The sequence below is a fragment of the Cervus elaphus genome, chromosome 11 (genome assembly GCF_910594005.1).
Source record: "Cervus elaphus chromosome 11, mCerEla1.1, whole genome shotgun sequence".
NCBI classification, from domain to species: domain Eukaryota; kingdom Metazoa; phylum Chordata; class Mammalia; order Artiodactyla; family Cervidae; genus Cervus; species Cervus elaphus.
This window is the reverse complement of record NC_057825.1, coordinates 99,297,669-99,314,323: the sequence shown is the minus strand read 5'-3', so window position 1 is coordinate 99,314,323 and position 16,655 is coordinate 99,297,669. Positions and strand designations below refer to the sequence as shown.

The 16,655-nt window shown below is 38.9% G+C and overlaps 1 protein-coding gene across 2 annotated transcripts in view; it reads right to left on the bottom strand.

The window, feature by feature from the left end:
• The window catches only part of TMEM131 (transmembrane protein 131), a 164,696-nt gene that overhangs the window by 90,313 nt on the left and 57,728 nt on the right, over window positions 1-16,655 (bottom strand). For both annotated transcript variants that reach the window (XM_043918669.1, XM_043918670.1), the window contains exons 3-4: window positions 11,832-11,872; window positions 3,530-3,598 (exon numbers count right to left, since the gene is read on the bottom strand). In XM_043918669.1, the coding sequence (XP_043774604.1) occupies window positions 3,530-3,598; window positions 11,832-11,872 (110 nt within the window). The remainder of the gene's footprint in view (window positions 1-3,529; window positions 3,599-11,831; window positions 11,873-16,655) is intronic.

The following is a 16,655-nucleotide window of genomic DNA, read 5'->3' as shown; positions in this document are numbered from 1 at the left end:
CAGCATATAGATTTGCTGCTTTGGGAAGCAGTCCAGTGTGACTATGCTGTCCCTAAGAGCACACATTCGGCTTCAAGCAATCTTCCTCACTGTAAGACCCGACCCTTGTCTGTCCTGGGGTTCATTTGTCTGTTCGCACATGTTCAACACATCATCCACAGCTGCTCTCAGCTCAGGACATTTCCAGTTCTCTGGGATCAGCACCAGTCTCTTAAAGAAATCTCATTTATTTCCTCTCTGGTTGTACATTAATTCACTGATTCCCATCAGTTCTCTTTGTGCATGATACTCAACTATTCTCTAGACTAAATCTTAACTAAAAATGTTTCACGTTTTGCATATCTTTTCATATCATAATTTTGGACTCTCTTCTGAAAGTCATGGCTGTGTTTAAAGCATTAGTTTCAGTACTGATTACAAAACAAAAAGTTTAAAATAATAAATGAATTTTTAAAATGCATACATACAATTTGCCGTTCTTTTATACTATAAAAAAAAACATAATATCTTTGATACTATAACAAAATTTGATGGAATCAAATAAGGCATGGAATATTATGTTTAGAAAGCAGGTTATGAAATAGTTTATGTTCAGAAAATATTGTCATGTTTCTGTAACTCAATAAATAAATACAGGTACACAGAGAAAGGACTTAAAGGATAAAAGTTCAGTGTTAGTGTTTCTGAGTGGCTGGATTACTGGTAATTTTTTTCTTCTTTCTCTTAAGCATTTTCTAAGTTTACTACAGTGAACATGTATGACTAGCCCATCAGGCAAAACCCCAACAAATTCTGTAGTAGTGATTTAATAATCTGTGGTCTAGAACAGGAATTCCTCACTAGCTCTTAAGGATCTAGATATGGACTTGGAGGAAAATGGCTATAAAACCCTTGAATTTGTATGCAAAATGTTATTTTGTGTGTATGTAAGCATTGGGGAAAGGAAGGGAGAGGCTGCCATAGCTTTCATCTGTTCTTAAAAAAAGAAACCACCATGATCCAAAAAGGGTTAAAACTAGTCTAGAATTTTGCTTGACTTTACCTCAATTTCTTCTATTTGGGGGATGGTGCATTTTTTAAAGTGTTGAGTGACAGATAATTTGAAACAGGCATTACCAATTCCAATTCAGATATTTAGTATACCTGAACACTTCTTGATCTTAAAGGATTCGTTAAATTTTTAAAACTGTTTAAAAAATGAAGTGAAAAACACTGGGTATAACTTCTGAAACAATCTCTCTAGAATGTTATTGCTAAGCTTTTTAAAGTAAGAAAACTCACTACATTAGATTTTAAGTTCTGCTACTGTCCATTGATCTCCTCTGTCCCCAGGCTCATGGTGTCATCATAAACATGGCCCATGCCACAGTACCAGACTGGAGCTCATCAGCCTCTCTTCTGATTCACTCAGGATGAGAACAAACTTAAAGACAATTTTACTCATCATTGTTTTTAAAATAATGAACTTTCTTGCTGAAGATCAAAGTGCATGGCATGTTTCACTAAATATCTTGCATTTGACAGAAGGAGACTGGGTGATACATTACTGTGATCACATTAAGAACTCTATGTTTTCTTGCCTCAACACTGTGCCTCAACCTTTTTACAGGACAAGAACAAGAGCAATGTATTTCCTATCTGAACATTATGGTCTTTAAATCCAATACCCACAAGTCAGTTTTACTATTCATATAACGACTATTTGCAAACACAGATTCCATCTACCGGTACAGAAGGAAGCATACAAACTTCTCTTTAGCCCCTCCAAAATCCATGATCTTTGTAAGAATATAAACACCCAAGAAGATGGAGTTGCTAGCAGATAGCTCTTCTGCTGACTGCTCTACCATGGTTCTATACAAGTATGACTGATATATTCGACTATTCTAGGTTTGAGATTGTAAAGAAATTATTTAATGTCTTTACTAGCAGAAAATGGTTAACGACAACTCTGACAAAATTTAAAAGAAATGACAGTTTTCATTTATTGACTCAATAGATCTGCATACAGTTCCTATTACCTTTCCCTTTAAATTATTTTCTTCTCATAAATGCTGGAGAAGGTACAGAGGAAAGGGGAGCCTCCTACACTGCCGGTGGAAATGTAAATTAGTATAGCTACCAGTAGGTTCCTTAAAAAACTAAAAATAGATCTACCATATGATCCAGCAAGTCCATTCCTGGGCATACATCCAGAGGAAACCATAATTCATAAAGATAGGTGCACCCCAATGTTCACTGCAGCACTGTTTACAATATCCAAGACATGGAAGCAATCTAGGTGTCCATCAGCAGAGGAAAGGATAAAGGACATGTGGTACATATATACATGGCATATTACTCAGCCATAAAAAAGCGAAACAATGCTATGTGCAGCAACATGAATGGACCTAGAGATTGTTATAGATTGTCACACTGAGTGAAGTCAGAGAGAGAGGAATATCATATGGTATCGCTTATATGTGGAATATGAAAAAATGGTACAAATGAACTTATTCACAAAACAGAAACAGAGTAACAGATGTACAAGAAAAACTTACAGTCACCAGGGGGGAAAAGAGGGGTTAGGATAAATTGGGAGACTGGGACTGACGAATACACACTACTGTGTATAAAACAGATGATAAGGAATTAATAAGGACCTACTGTATAGCACAGGGAACTCTACGCGATACTCTGTAATGGCCTAAAAGAGCAAAGAATCTAAAAAAGAATGGATATGTGTACATGTGTAACTGATTCACTTTGCTGTACGCCTGAAACTAACACAATATTGTAAATCAATCTTACTCTAATAAAAATTATTAAAAACAGAAGGGCAAACAAAAAAATTTAAGTTAAAAAAATCGTGTTCTGTTAACTTATCACAGTAGCATTACTCTAGTAGTTATATCATTTAAGATGTTCTCTTTTCCTAACTGCTAAATTGAGTTGGAACCAAATATGGGTTGAAGACTTGTATTCCCCTTAGGGTACCTGAGATGTGCAAAACCTGAGACCCAGAGGTAGAAGAGAAGCAGAACCATGGTTTGAGGAAGTAATTCTGTGGTTGATCCACAGCTTCCTATAGGATCTGCATTTGTTTGGCTTCCTGGGTTGGTGATAATATTATTTATTTGATGATGTATAAAAGTGTGCACCTTAAAAGTATATGTATCAAACAAATTAATATATTCTTCTATATCCACAAGGAAAAAATGTTAAATAATAAAGATGGAAATTAAGTGCTAATCAGAAAGGTAACCCTAAGTTTAATGTTGCTTCTAAAGATAGGATCCTCTGAATCAGAGACTCTAAAGTGTAAGTATTTTTTCGAACTTCAAAAGTTAAAGAGTATACGATACGCTAGACTCATGATAGATACTTCCCATGTTCAAACTGTATTCAAGGTTATTTACTTTCCTGATGACTTGAACATGTAACTTTCTCATACAAGATATCACAGGCAAAAGGCAAGACACATGCATGCATAAAATACATATAATGGTTTAATGGAAAACTGTGGTTAAAAAAAAAACTTTGAACCTACTGTTCATGGAAATCCAGCATCGGTGGCTCAAACCGTATAGGTCTGCAATTACCCCGGTACAGAGATATACTGTAAGTAAAAAGAAAACAGTGTTAAGAAGCAATTTTTCAAACTATATATCTCCCCAAACCAAAGTCAGACACTTGAGTTTTTTTATGACAGAGTATCTAGAAAAACGGAGTCTAATGTATTAGAAATGTTTTACTTTTTCTATTAGAATAAATCAATAAATGCATGGTTTTAAAAAAGAAAAAAACAAGTATTTTTCCTATTCAAAGGTACATGGAAACAGAAAATACTCCAGTAGACTGCTGAAATTTATTTGGCTGATGTAACTGATAACTATATACCTTAATATGTTCATTTGGATTTTCTGATAGATGTACAATGAACAATAGTTAACACAACTAACTGTACCTGGAGGCAATATATATAGAAAAAGCCCTGCGATCCCATTTTAACTAAAGTGGCAAAGAACTAAATGAAAATCAATTTGGGGATAGAAGTTTCCAGGAACTGAAATATCTTTAATCTGAGAGTTCAGGACATACTGATCTATGACATCTTGGCCCAAATATTTGAGTATCATTTCTAACTATTTCACTTGATATTAGAACTTCTCACTAAAACAGATCCCTGACTAGCAAACCTACTAGACATCACCACAACCAAATATTGAAGCAAAGTATAAATGACTTTGGTGGGGGAGATCCACATACCTACAGCCATCTGTTTACAAACTAAGAAAGTGAGAAAGTTGGCCACTAAAGTTTCTAAATAGTAGATTACCTTTCTGTTCCATTTTAAGAAATGATGGAAGAGCAAAACTGATTTTTGCAAGACTACTTTATTTCATTACCTCCATAATTCAGAAGAGCACAAGCTTCAAATGATAGAGTAATTTCATTTAGGAAATACATTAGAAATTAAAAGGACATACAGAAAATGTAGAAAATCTAGCTTTAATTCAATTCAATAAAGGTTAAATATTCTAAGTAGTGGAATAATTGAGCTTAAAGAAATAAGGTTTAAAGGTGTTTTCAGTCTCACCGATTAAGACCATTACTCTGTGCTGCTTGATAATCTTCTATATATGTTGAACATTAAATATGAAAAACACAAGAAGGAAAAGACCAAATTTAAGATTATACTTTACCAGAGCACAAAACTAAAGACACTGGGACAATGAAAGCACAATTCCTCGCAAGATAGCTGCCACGTTATAGCCAGAGGTACAGAATGTATTCCCTGTTGACTTCTGCCCTTCTCAAAAAACATACTATTACAAGGATACTCTTCTGCTCCTTTAAAATAATGATACTTATCAGTTCACCAGTTTTAACAGTATGAACCTCAAACTTATGTAAATCTCCATCCAATCAACAAAAAGGTACAATGTAAAAAGTAATGATGTATAAGTCATTAATTCATATATATTAACACTGTGTTAGAAGCTAGAGATACAAACGAGATTAAGACATTTTTTTTTTCCTTTCACAGAACTGAGAACTGCAAGTGGAAATGTCTAAAGTGGTCAGGGAAGGGGGGCGGAAAAGTGCACACCCCACTCACTTGACACAAACACTGAATGTCAGGGGCTGTCTAGTGGCTGGGGCTATGGGAACACGGCACAGAGCCTGTTCTCATGGCACTAACATCCCAGTAGGAAAAACAAAAGCAGAACCTATCATGTGATGATGTCCAACATATAAAGACAAATCAAACACAGCAGGAAACACAGTCAGTCTCTCTGAGGAGGGACACTGGGATTGAGACTGGAGAGGAGAAGATCAGAGGAAGAAAGCAGGGATGTCCTTGGCATGCTGAGGAACAGGGAGGTTGAAGTGGCTAGAGTGCTGGAAGCAGGGAAAAGAGACCAGAATTGAGATCAGAGAGGTACAGAGGCCAGGTCTCATTGTAGGAGTTTGGATTCTATTCTCAGTGTAACAGTAAGCCTCTACAGTGTTTGAAGCAAGGAAGTAACATGACCTTTAAACTAACACATTTAAAAGGTCAATTCCAGCTGCTGTGTGAAGAAGAGACTGCAGGAGCCCAAGAGGCAAGCCCTGTAGTTGTTCAGAGAGGAGGGGACGGTCACTGTGGCCCAGGGAGACAGCAAGATAAGGTGGTGGAAGCTACAGACATCATGCCGAGGGACTGACTGTGGAGAGTAAGGCAAAGGAGACAGGCATCAGGATGACTTAAGATTCTGGCCTGAGAAACTGGATCCTCAGCCATGACATGGGAGTGGGCTGGAAGCAGGGAAGGGCAGTGGGTAGGGATTCAGGAGTACTGTTTCAGACATCTACACCTGTCTTATCTAGATGGATATGTCCAGTACGCAGATAATAATAGATATACATGGTTACTGCTTTATACTAAAAAGTTACTGACTGAGGGAACTGATCTTAAATCTAGTCATTTTGGTGAGTCAATTCTAACGATCTACAGATTCTCTTAAACTTTCCCCTGCCATTGTATGTGGTGTTGCTAAAATGACCGTTATCTTGGATTATCTCTATAGACAAATCACCTGCAAGTAACAACAATTCTATTTCTTCCTTTTAAATCCTCAGACCTTGTTTTCCTTTGTTACGCCTCACCTGGGCTAAGACCTACCATAAAATGTTACAAAGAGGTGGTGTCCAGAAATTGTTATTGTGACATTTACAGGATGCTCCCAGAATATGAGATAGAGGGAACAATATATAAAAGATGATTACCTCATAAATAAATGTGTATTTTCAAGACAACAGGAGATCTGCATCTAAGGAACAATTTAACAGTTGAGTGGGTACAAGACAAATTGTCATAGGCGTATAAACTTATTAACAAAACCAAAAATCCAACAACATAGCTGTCGTGTACCCAGAGCTGATTGAAATGGTTGCTACTGTTTATTTAGAATGGCCATGACACTGTTGAGTGCTTTAAAAAGCAAATGTCTACGAATCCATAAGGTTGAAAAATCAAGTGGAGAAGCAGTAAGAAAAATGGTACCTGCTGTCACTTCCAAAGAAACAGAATCTGAGACGTTAAAAAAGTAATACATGATCTTATGCTTTCTGGAGTGATTGCATTTGTTTTGGAAGCCTCAATATTTCTATTTTCATGAAAACATTAACTGCTTATTTTGAGATAAGGAGATGAATAAGGACTATTTTCTGACTTCAAGTGAGAGAACAACTGGAGAGATACAAGAAATCTATGTTTCTTGGTGAACTGTCAAGGTCAAAGTTAAGCATACAGTTCAGTTCAGCCGCTCAGTTACATCCGACTCTCTGCGACCCCATGGACCGCAGCACGCCAGGCCTCTCTGTCCATCAACTCCCAGAGTTTACCCAAACTCATGGCCATTGAGTCGGTGATGCCATCCAACCATCTCATCCTCTGTAGTCCCTTTCTGCTCCTGCCTTCAATCTTTCCCAGCATCAGGGTCTTTTCAAATGAGTCAACTCTTTGTATCAGGTGGCCAAATATTAGAGTTTCAGCTTCAACATCAGTCCTTCCAATGAACACTCAGGAATGATCTCCTTTAGGATGGACTGGTTGGACGTTCTTACAGTCCAAGGAACTCTCGAGAGTCTTCTCCAACACCACAGTTCAAAAGCATCAATTCTTCGGTGCTCTGCTTTCTTTATAGTCCAACTCTCACATCCATACATGACTACTGGAAAAACCATAGCCTTGACTAGACGGACCTTTGTTGGCAAAGTAATGTCTCTGCTTTTTAATATGCTGTCTAGGTTGGTCATAACTTTCCTTCCAAGGAGCAAGCGTCTTTTGATTTCAAGCGTCTTTTAATTCCAGTCACCATCTGCAGTGATTTTGGAGCCCCCAAAAATAAAGTTAGCTACTGTTTCCCCATCTATTGGCCATGAAGTGATGGAACCGGATGCCATGATCTTAGTTTTCTGAATGTTGAGCTTTAAGCCAAATTCTTCACTCTCCTCTTTCACTTTCATCAACAGGCTCTTTAATTCTTCACTTTCTGCCATAAGGGTGGTGTCACCTGCATATCTGAGGTTATTGACTTCTCTCCTGGCAATCTTGATTCTAGCTTGTGCTTCCTCCAGCCCAGCATTTCTCATGATGTACTCTGCATATAAGTTAAATAAGCAGGGTGACAATATACAGCCTTGACATATTCCTTTCCTGATTTGGAACCAGTCTGTTGCTGCACATCCAGTTCTAACTGTTGCTTCCTGACCTGCATACAGATTTCTCAGGAGGCAGGTCAGGTGGTCTGGTATTCTCACCTGTTTAATAATTTTCCACAGTTTATTGTGCTCCACACAGTCAAAGGCACATAGTCAATAAAGCAGAAATAGATGTTTTTCTGGAACTCTCTTGCTTTATTGATGATCCGTCGGATGTTGGCAATTTGATATCTGGTTCCTCTGCCTTTTCTAAAACCAGCTTGAACATCTGGAAGTTCACAGTTCACATATTGTTGAAGCCTGGCTTGTAGAATTTTGAGCATTACTTTACTAGCATGTGAGATGAGTGCAATTGTGTGGTAGTTTGAGTATTCTGTGGCATTGCCTTTCTTGGATTGGAATGAAAATTGACCTTTTCCAGTCTGTGGCCACTGCTGAGTTTTCCAAATTTGCTGGCATATTGAGTGCAGCACTTTCACAGCATCATCTTTCAGGATTTGACATAGCTCAACTGGAATTCCATCACCTCCACTAGCTTTTTTTGTAGTGATGCTTCCTAAAGCCCACTTGACTTTGCATTCCAGGATGTCTGGCTCTAGGTGAGTGATCACACCATCGTGATTATCTGGGTCATGAAGATCTTTTTTGTATAGTTCTTCTGTGTATTCTGGCCACCTCTTCTTGATATCTCTGCTTCTGTTAGGTCCATACCATTTCTGTCCTTTATTGAGCCCGTCTTATGAAATGTTCCCTTGGTATCTCTAATTTTCTTGAAGAGATCTCTAGTCTTTCCCATTCTGTTGTTTTCCTCTATCTCTTTGCATTGATCACTGAGGAAGGCTTTCTTATCTCTCCTGGCTATTCTTTGGAACTCTGCATTCAAATGGGAATATCTTTCCTTTTCTCCTTTGCTTTTCACTTCTCTTCTTTTCTCAGCTATTTGTAAGGCCTCCTCAGACAACCATTTTGCCTTTTTGCATTTCTTTTCCATGGGGATGGTCTTGATCCCTGTCTCCTGTACAATGTCAAGAACCTCCGTCCAAAGTTCTTCTGGCACTCTGTCTATCAGATCTAATCCCTTGAATCTATTTCTCACTTTCACTGTATAATCTTAAGGGATTTGATGTAGGTCATACCTGAATGGTCTAGTGGTTTTCCCTACTTTCTTCAATTTAGGTCTGAATTTGGCAATAAGGAGTTCATGATCTGAACCACAGTCAGTTCCCGGTCTTGTTTTTGCTGACTGTATAGTTTCTCCATCTTTGGCTGCAAAGAATACAATCAATCTGATTTTGGTATTGACCAGCTGGTGATGTCCACGTGTAGAGTTTTCTATTGTGTTGTTGGAAGACAGTGTTTGCTACAACCAGTGTGTTCTCTTGGCAAAACTCTATTAGCCTTTGCCCTGCTTCATTCTGTACTCCAAGGCCAAATGTGCCTGTTACCCCAGGTATTTCTTGACTTTCTACTTTTGCATTCCAGTCCCCTGTAATGAAAAGGACATCTTTTCTGGGTGTTAGTTCTAGAAGGTCTTGTAGGTCTTCATAGAACCATTCAACTTCAGCTTCTTCAGCGTTACTGGTTGGGGCACAGACTTGGATTACTGTGATATTAAATGGTTTGCCTTGGAAACGAACAGAGATCATTTTGTCGTTTTTGAGACTGCATTCAAGTACTGCATTTCGGACTCTTTTGTTGACTATTTGTTGACTACTTCATTTCTTCTAAGGGATTCTTGCCCACAGTAGTAGATATAATGTTCATCTGAGTTAAATTCACCCATATCAATTCTTACTATAATGCCTGGTGTATGTGAGGATCCCAGTAAATATTTGCTGAATGACTGAACAAATACGTTAGCAAACACCCACAACCTACATTCATATAACGTTTTAATGTTTGCAACTGCTGATGCCGAATAAGTCTTCTCATTGGATCCTTACAGCAACCTTACATAAAGCATAACCTTACATCACATATAAGATATATCAGGCCAAGAAACGATCTTCCGCAGTTTGCAAATGAAAGTTGTGTTCAGAACTTGAGTAGTTTCTCTCAAGGATACACAGCTGGTGAACACAGAACTCAAGTCTCTTTGATTTCTAATCTCCCAACACATGGCTTCACAATCCTAGGAGAAGGCATTATAAAAGGTGGCCTCATGTCAATAATTTAAACCATTACTGATACTCATTCACAACATTCTGGTGTTCAGCTGAAACAAACACTGATAAAACACTATAGGCACATTATCCACCATTATATTATGTAGTCAGCACATTTTTAAACAAAACATTATCAAGCAATTGATAACCATATTAAAAGGGTGAGTCAGGAAGGAGAAAAATATAAATAAAAGTATCTTGGAAAATTCTGTCTTTCATAGTTCTACTCCCATGATCCTGAGATCAAGAAAGCAGAGCTCAAGTCTTTGCAGAAGATCCTGCAAGTCCTTGGGGCTGAAGCAGATGAAAGCGGAAAGGGGGACTAAGCTTTTCATGTGATAAACTTCCCTGGAGCAGGGGTTAAGCTTCACTTCCAGACTGAGGGTTTTCACTCAGGAGAGCAGTACAGGTGCTACAAGGAAGGATGGGGCCGAAGCTCTTGGCTTACTAGAAAAGTCACAGAGCAGCACATGGGCTACACAGCCGGGGAGCACAAAACGTGAGAGATCGCTGCAGAAGTGACTGCTGCTGTTTAGTCGCTAAATTGTGTCCGACTCTTTGCAACCCCGGGCTCCTCTGTCCACGGGACTTCCCAGACAAGAATGATGGGGTGGGTTACCACTTCCTTCTCCAGGGGATCTTACCGCCCAGGGATCAAACCAACTTCTCCTGCATTGGCAGGTGGATGCTTTACTACTGAGCCATCAGGGAAGCCGCAGAAATGACTACAGGAGGTCAAAAGACACAGTGTTCACCTCAGCAATCTCTCTGCCCAGTGGAAACTGGGGGGTTCCCCCAAGGAGAACCTGGGGGAGGCAGCACCCCAGGAGTGGACACCGGAAGCTGCAGTCAGAAGCCAACTTCACCTCAGCTGTGACCTGGGCCTTGTGGACTGATTTGATGATGAGGGTAAGATGCCACATGAGGCACACAAATGTGTCTTAGGCCCGCTGATCCCCTACAACTAAGCCCCAAGGCTTCTATCATCTGATTATAATATACTCTGCAAGTAAGCTGTCTTCTTTCACAAAGCGGATGCGTTTTGTCATTTCATCCATACCTATGCTTTATAAGCTCATCAGAAGTAGTGTCTCCACTGTCCTTCAAGATGTCTTGAGGGAGGAAGTGTATCCTCGGCCCCAGCACAGAGCAGCCTATAAGCCGACTGTGTAGATGCTCGCCCCGCTTCCCTACGGTATAAACTCCCTTGTGACAATTTGCCTTCACTGGCTCCTCTGCTCCTCTCTCAAAGCATTTCCCCCTCTAATTCTTAACTAACTCTCTATATTTCTCTTCCAGCTGAAAGAGAAAACAGTGAATGCTGAACGATTCCATTATAAGAATATCAAAGAGAAAGTAATTCAGGGCTAGTAATCAGAAGATAAGGAATTCGATCTGAAACTCTGCCAGTCTAACCTTGGTTAGCACATCCCTTGGTTCTAAGACTCTTAAGAATCCTCATGTATCAAACAAGGGGGCTCAACAAGACAACCAGTTAGGGTCTCCTAAGATGAGAACTCTCTCTCATTATACGATAACCTCTTCCTCTAGGGGCCTGCAGGCAGACCCTTGATGATAACTGAAGACAGAAGTGCAGTCCATAAAAAGTGGCTGGACCACAGGAGACGTCATTAGGGAGCTGTAAAGCTGAAACTCTTCCAAAGTGAGGGGTGTTTCAGCTACAAGTAAACCACTCTGCATGTGATGACATGCAAGTTCAGATTTAAACCTGGTTTTCCATATGCAATACTTGAAAATACATGATACGAGGTGATTTATAATCTGCTTTTCCCTCCTCACCAAACAAGTATGAGAAAAAAGGACAGCAGGAATCCCCCCATAAAGAACTAAAAGTTATGTCGGTATCTTAGTAAATATATAAAACTTTATTTATTAAAAAAATAAAAGCAGCTATCATGCAGTTAAAAATAAATCTTAAAAGGAGGAAGAAGAAATGCACGCATATTACCACCTTACCTCTTCTGTTGGTGTGAACTGAGTCCAAGAGTTGTCTCAGTCTGTGAAGGAAGAAAACCATGGTGAAAACACGGAAACCAGATCTTTATACTACAGACATACAGAACACCCGCATGTTTTACTACAGCTTCAACTGTGATTTTATATGCACTTTCCGGTTACATCTGATCCCGAAATCATGTGAAATCAACTGTCACACCGTTGTTATTCAAATGAGAGAACAATTTGGATTACATTTTAAACAGACATGGAAATAATACAAAGTACTGATAACGGATTTTTAGAAGTTTGCCAAAGCCATACATCCTATGAGACAAGCCCCCTGTGCGGCTGCACGCGTCTCTCCCTGTTCACTGCTTCCCAGCTGTGTTTAGGGCCTGGTGTACTACGGTTCCTGCCACCACGGAGCGTGAGGTATGTGGGGAGTCAGTCATTTTAAAGCTAAACAAATACATGTTTGTACACTGCATCAAGGACTTCAGAAAGTTGCTATGAAACTCGAAAGACAGTATGAAAGAAAATAAATAAGTAACAGGCTTAAATATGTCACAAGGGAAGGCCTGTCTGAAGAGATAACATGTATACTCTCAAGAGCGGGGTGGTATGGCAGTGGAGAAAACAGCCCCTGCAAGGGCCCTGGTACAGGGGAGAGCATGGGTGCTCGAGAGAGATGGCAGGCTGATCTGGCTGGAGCTTAGAGAAGAGGAGGGGAGCAGAAATGAGCTGCAGGCAAGGCAGCGCCCTGTCATGCTACGCCCTGGTAAGAAGGCGGGGTTGTGTTGTCCTTTAAGTGCAGACAAGGGGTCTGAAGTTGTGGGAGACAGACAGAGACAGACCTGAGTGCTAAAGACATTACTCTGGCCGTGGTGTAGGAAATGGACCGGAAGAGCCAGCAGTCACAAGTCCAGGTGCACACCCGAAAGAACTGAGCAACAGAGAGCGGGCGCTGGGCAGGCCTTTAGACACCCACATTCAGCAGCAATGTCCACAGCTGCAACGCGTGGGAGCAACCCATGTGTCTGGTGATGTGGGTAAATGAAAAAACAAAACAAAACAAAATGTGGCTTACACATACAGAAGAATACTGTTCAGCCTTGAAAAGGAAGGAAATTCTGATACACGCTTCTACCTGGATGAACCTTGAAGACTAAGTTGACACTTAGGCTACATGAAATAAGCCAGTCACAAAAGGAGAAAAACTACATGATTTCACTTACATGAGATCCTCAGAGCAATCAAAGTCAGAGACAGACAGTGGAATGCTGGTTGCCAGAGGCTGCAGTAAAGGGAACGGGGAATCATTTAATGGGCACAGTTTCAGTGCAGAATGAATAAGAAAGTTCTGGAGCTAGATGGTGGTGATGCAGAAACAAACATATACGTACTTAACACCACTGAAATATACATCTAAATATGGTTAAAACTGTAATTTTATGTTATGTATATTTTACTACCAAAATAAAAAAAGCTACAGTAATCAAACCAGTGTGGCACCGGCAGAAAGACAGACAAACAGATCAATGGAACTGGAGAAGGGTCAAAAGTGAACTCACACATTTATGGTCAACTTGATTTTCAACAAAGGCATCAATGTAATTCAACAGAGAAACATACATCTTTTCAACAAATGGTGCTGGGACAACTGGACAAAGCTGTGTGGAAGAAAATGAGCTTTTTAGCTGTGTATTGGGCTTTCCTGTCACTCAGATGATAAAGAATTTGCCTGCAATGAAGGAGACCTGGATTTGACCCCTGGGTTGGGAAGATCCCCTAGAGAAGGAAATGGCAACCCGATCCAGTCTTCTTGCCTGGAGAATTCCCTGGACAGAGGAGCCTGGCAGATTACAATCCATGGGGTCACAAAGAGTCGGACATGATTTTCACTTTCCACTATCCTTGTATCAGACCATGCACTCAGATTAATTTTAAATAAATCACACTTCTAAGCATAAAATTATAAAGCTTCAAAAGAAAAGCATAGGAGATTATCTTTGCAATATTCTAATAGGCAAAGATTTCCTGAACAGTATGAAAAAATATCACTAGTCATCAAAGAAAAAAAAAAATCACACATTGGACTTCAGTGAATTTTTGAAAATATGCTCACCCAAAGACACTTACAAAAATGAAAAGGCAATCCACATACTGAAGAGAAAATATTTGCAAATCACCTATTTGATAAAGGACTTGTATCCTGAACATATGATGAACTTATGAAGCTGAATAATAAGAAAACCACTCAACATTTTTAAATGGGCAATTCTACAAACGTCAGTGAAGCACATGAGATGATGCTCAGCGTCAGTTATCAAGGCATGGTGACCTACAATAATGTCCAACACAGAAAAGACTGTCCATACTAAGGGTTGGCAAAAACATGCAATAACAGACTTTCATACACTGCTGGTGGGAATGTAAAACAAAATCATCATTTTAGAAGAAGCTTGGCAGTATCTGAAGTTAAAACACCTATAAGTGTGACCAACCCACTCCACTCCTAGATTATTGCCAAAGGGAAACAAAAGCATATATCCAAACACAAGAATGTTTATAGCACCTTTATTCACAGTAGGTCCAATACTGGAACAATCCAAATTTTCATCAACAGATGAACTGACGCATGGACTATGGTATGAACAATGGAAAACTACACAGCAATAGAGAGTCAACGTAAAGACTGGAAACCTTTCTTTTTTTCTATTAAATATTTCTTTATGATTTTGGAAAAAATATTTTTATTTTCAAAGAATAGAAAATAACATTTGAATGGGGAAAAAAGCATAAACTATTATACATGCAACACTGATGACTCTTAAAATAATTATGCTCAAATTCCCCAAAAGTATATTCTATGTGATTCTGTTTATACAAAATGATTTAAAATATAAACTGATAGTGTCAGAGAGCAAGTGAGTAGTTGCCTAGAGACGGAGAGTGAGGCTGAAGAGATTACCAAGGGTCACAAGTAAACTTTGGGGGCCTTCGATACATGTATTTATTATCGTGATTGTAGTAATGCTTTCACATGGGTAAAATATGTCAACCTTTCCAAACTGTACACTTAACAGTTTACTATATGTCACTTTTACTTCAATAAAAAGTACAACCTAAGAATTCCAGGTCTGTGGCCCCCATCTGGAGTCGACAGAAAAGAGACTCAAGAAGTATATCATCCATGTATACTTTCTGAAGGGGAAAAAAAATATCTTCATGAAGAAAATCTGGCCAAGAAGATTACTCATGAAGAATTGCAAATAAGGAAGCTGTCTTGTGAAAGATAAGCAGATACAGTAAAGGAACTGTGGAAATAAGGTTTGCAAAGCTGAAAGTAAATATTGTTTTTGAAGTATAAGACACAAAATAGAAAAATAGAAAAGTCATTTAACTATAATAAACAAGAATAAAGATCTCGGCACATGCCAATAATAAAACTCCAAATATTGAGAGAAAAGAGAAAATCATAATAGACACTATTGTGTGTCTGAAGTAACTTAAGAAATAAAGGTTTAAAAATATCTTAAATACATATTAAAATTAAGCCTCTAAATCAAGAGATAAAACAAAAGGCAAGTATAAAAATTAGATGGACTACATTAAACACATAATTAAATGAAATAAACTTCTCTATTAAGAAAAACAAAAGGATAGTGTCAAAAAAGCAAAGTCCAACTATGAACTGTAAATACCTAATACAAAATGATGCAGAAAATCTTGAAAGCTGAAGAATGAGAAAAAATAAACAGGGTAAATATCTCCACCCTCTCTCCCCGAAAAGAAGAGAAAAATCAAGCAAATAAGCATTATATTAGCAACAATGAAAAGATCTTGCTACCGTGTGCAAGTATTTTTATAACAGCAAAAAGAAAGAAAAAAAAAGAAACTGGGGAAAAGAATACTGTAACTGAAACGTAAGCAAAGAGCAAGAGGCAATTCACTTAAAGAAAAACAAATGGCCACTAGTCATGATGAAAAAGACGGCTAGCAAACTAAACTGTGAAGCAATCCCTACAAGAAACTCAGATTTCCTGTTTCACCGTGTGATTGGCAGAAACCTCTGAGCTTCATGCTCAGAGATAAGGGTCTGCCAGGAGTACTCAGGGCCCAAGAAAATGCCTGTGCCATATATTTCTGTACCTTCTATCAAATAGAAGACATACTTACAATATTGCAAAGTAAACTTCACTGAATCACAAATACATGAAGTTGGTGACGCTTGATATTCCGCAAACGGTATCTATCTACAAAGATAAGCACAGACTCCTTCCTGCCCACAATTCAGACTCCAACTCTTCCACAGCATTTAAGGGCTCCGATCTCGGCCTACCTCACTGTTAGGCCCCACATTCCAGAGGAGTCTGAGCACTCTCTCTCTCTCAGAGAGCATCCCACAGGGATATAGAGGAGGAAATTCTCCCAATCAAACGGAAAAGACTCTGCAAACATATATATGTGCTGTTTCAAATATTATTAAACTCTCTTCTCACAAAAATAATATATGTTTATCCCTGTAACCTAGTGGTTCTCAACTGGGGGCAATTTTTGTCTTCCAGGGGCATTTGGCAACATTCAGAGACTTCACTTTTCTGGCTTGCCAGGTGGCATGTAGGGTCTTGGTTCCCTGACCAGGGATCCTTGCAGTGGAAGTGCAGTCTGACCACTGGGCTGCCAGGGAATTTCCAACATATCCTTTAAAGACTCTGTATACCTAAAACTGACTTCTTTTAGCTTAATTGTTTAAGCTTAATTTTTCAGCTTGTGCTGAAGCTGGCCACTCATTTCCTTTTACACATATTTTACGCTATTTTCTTAGCAGTTACCCTAAGT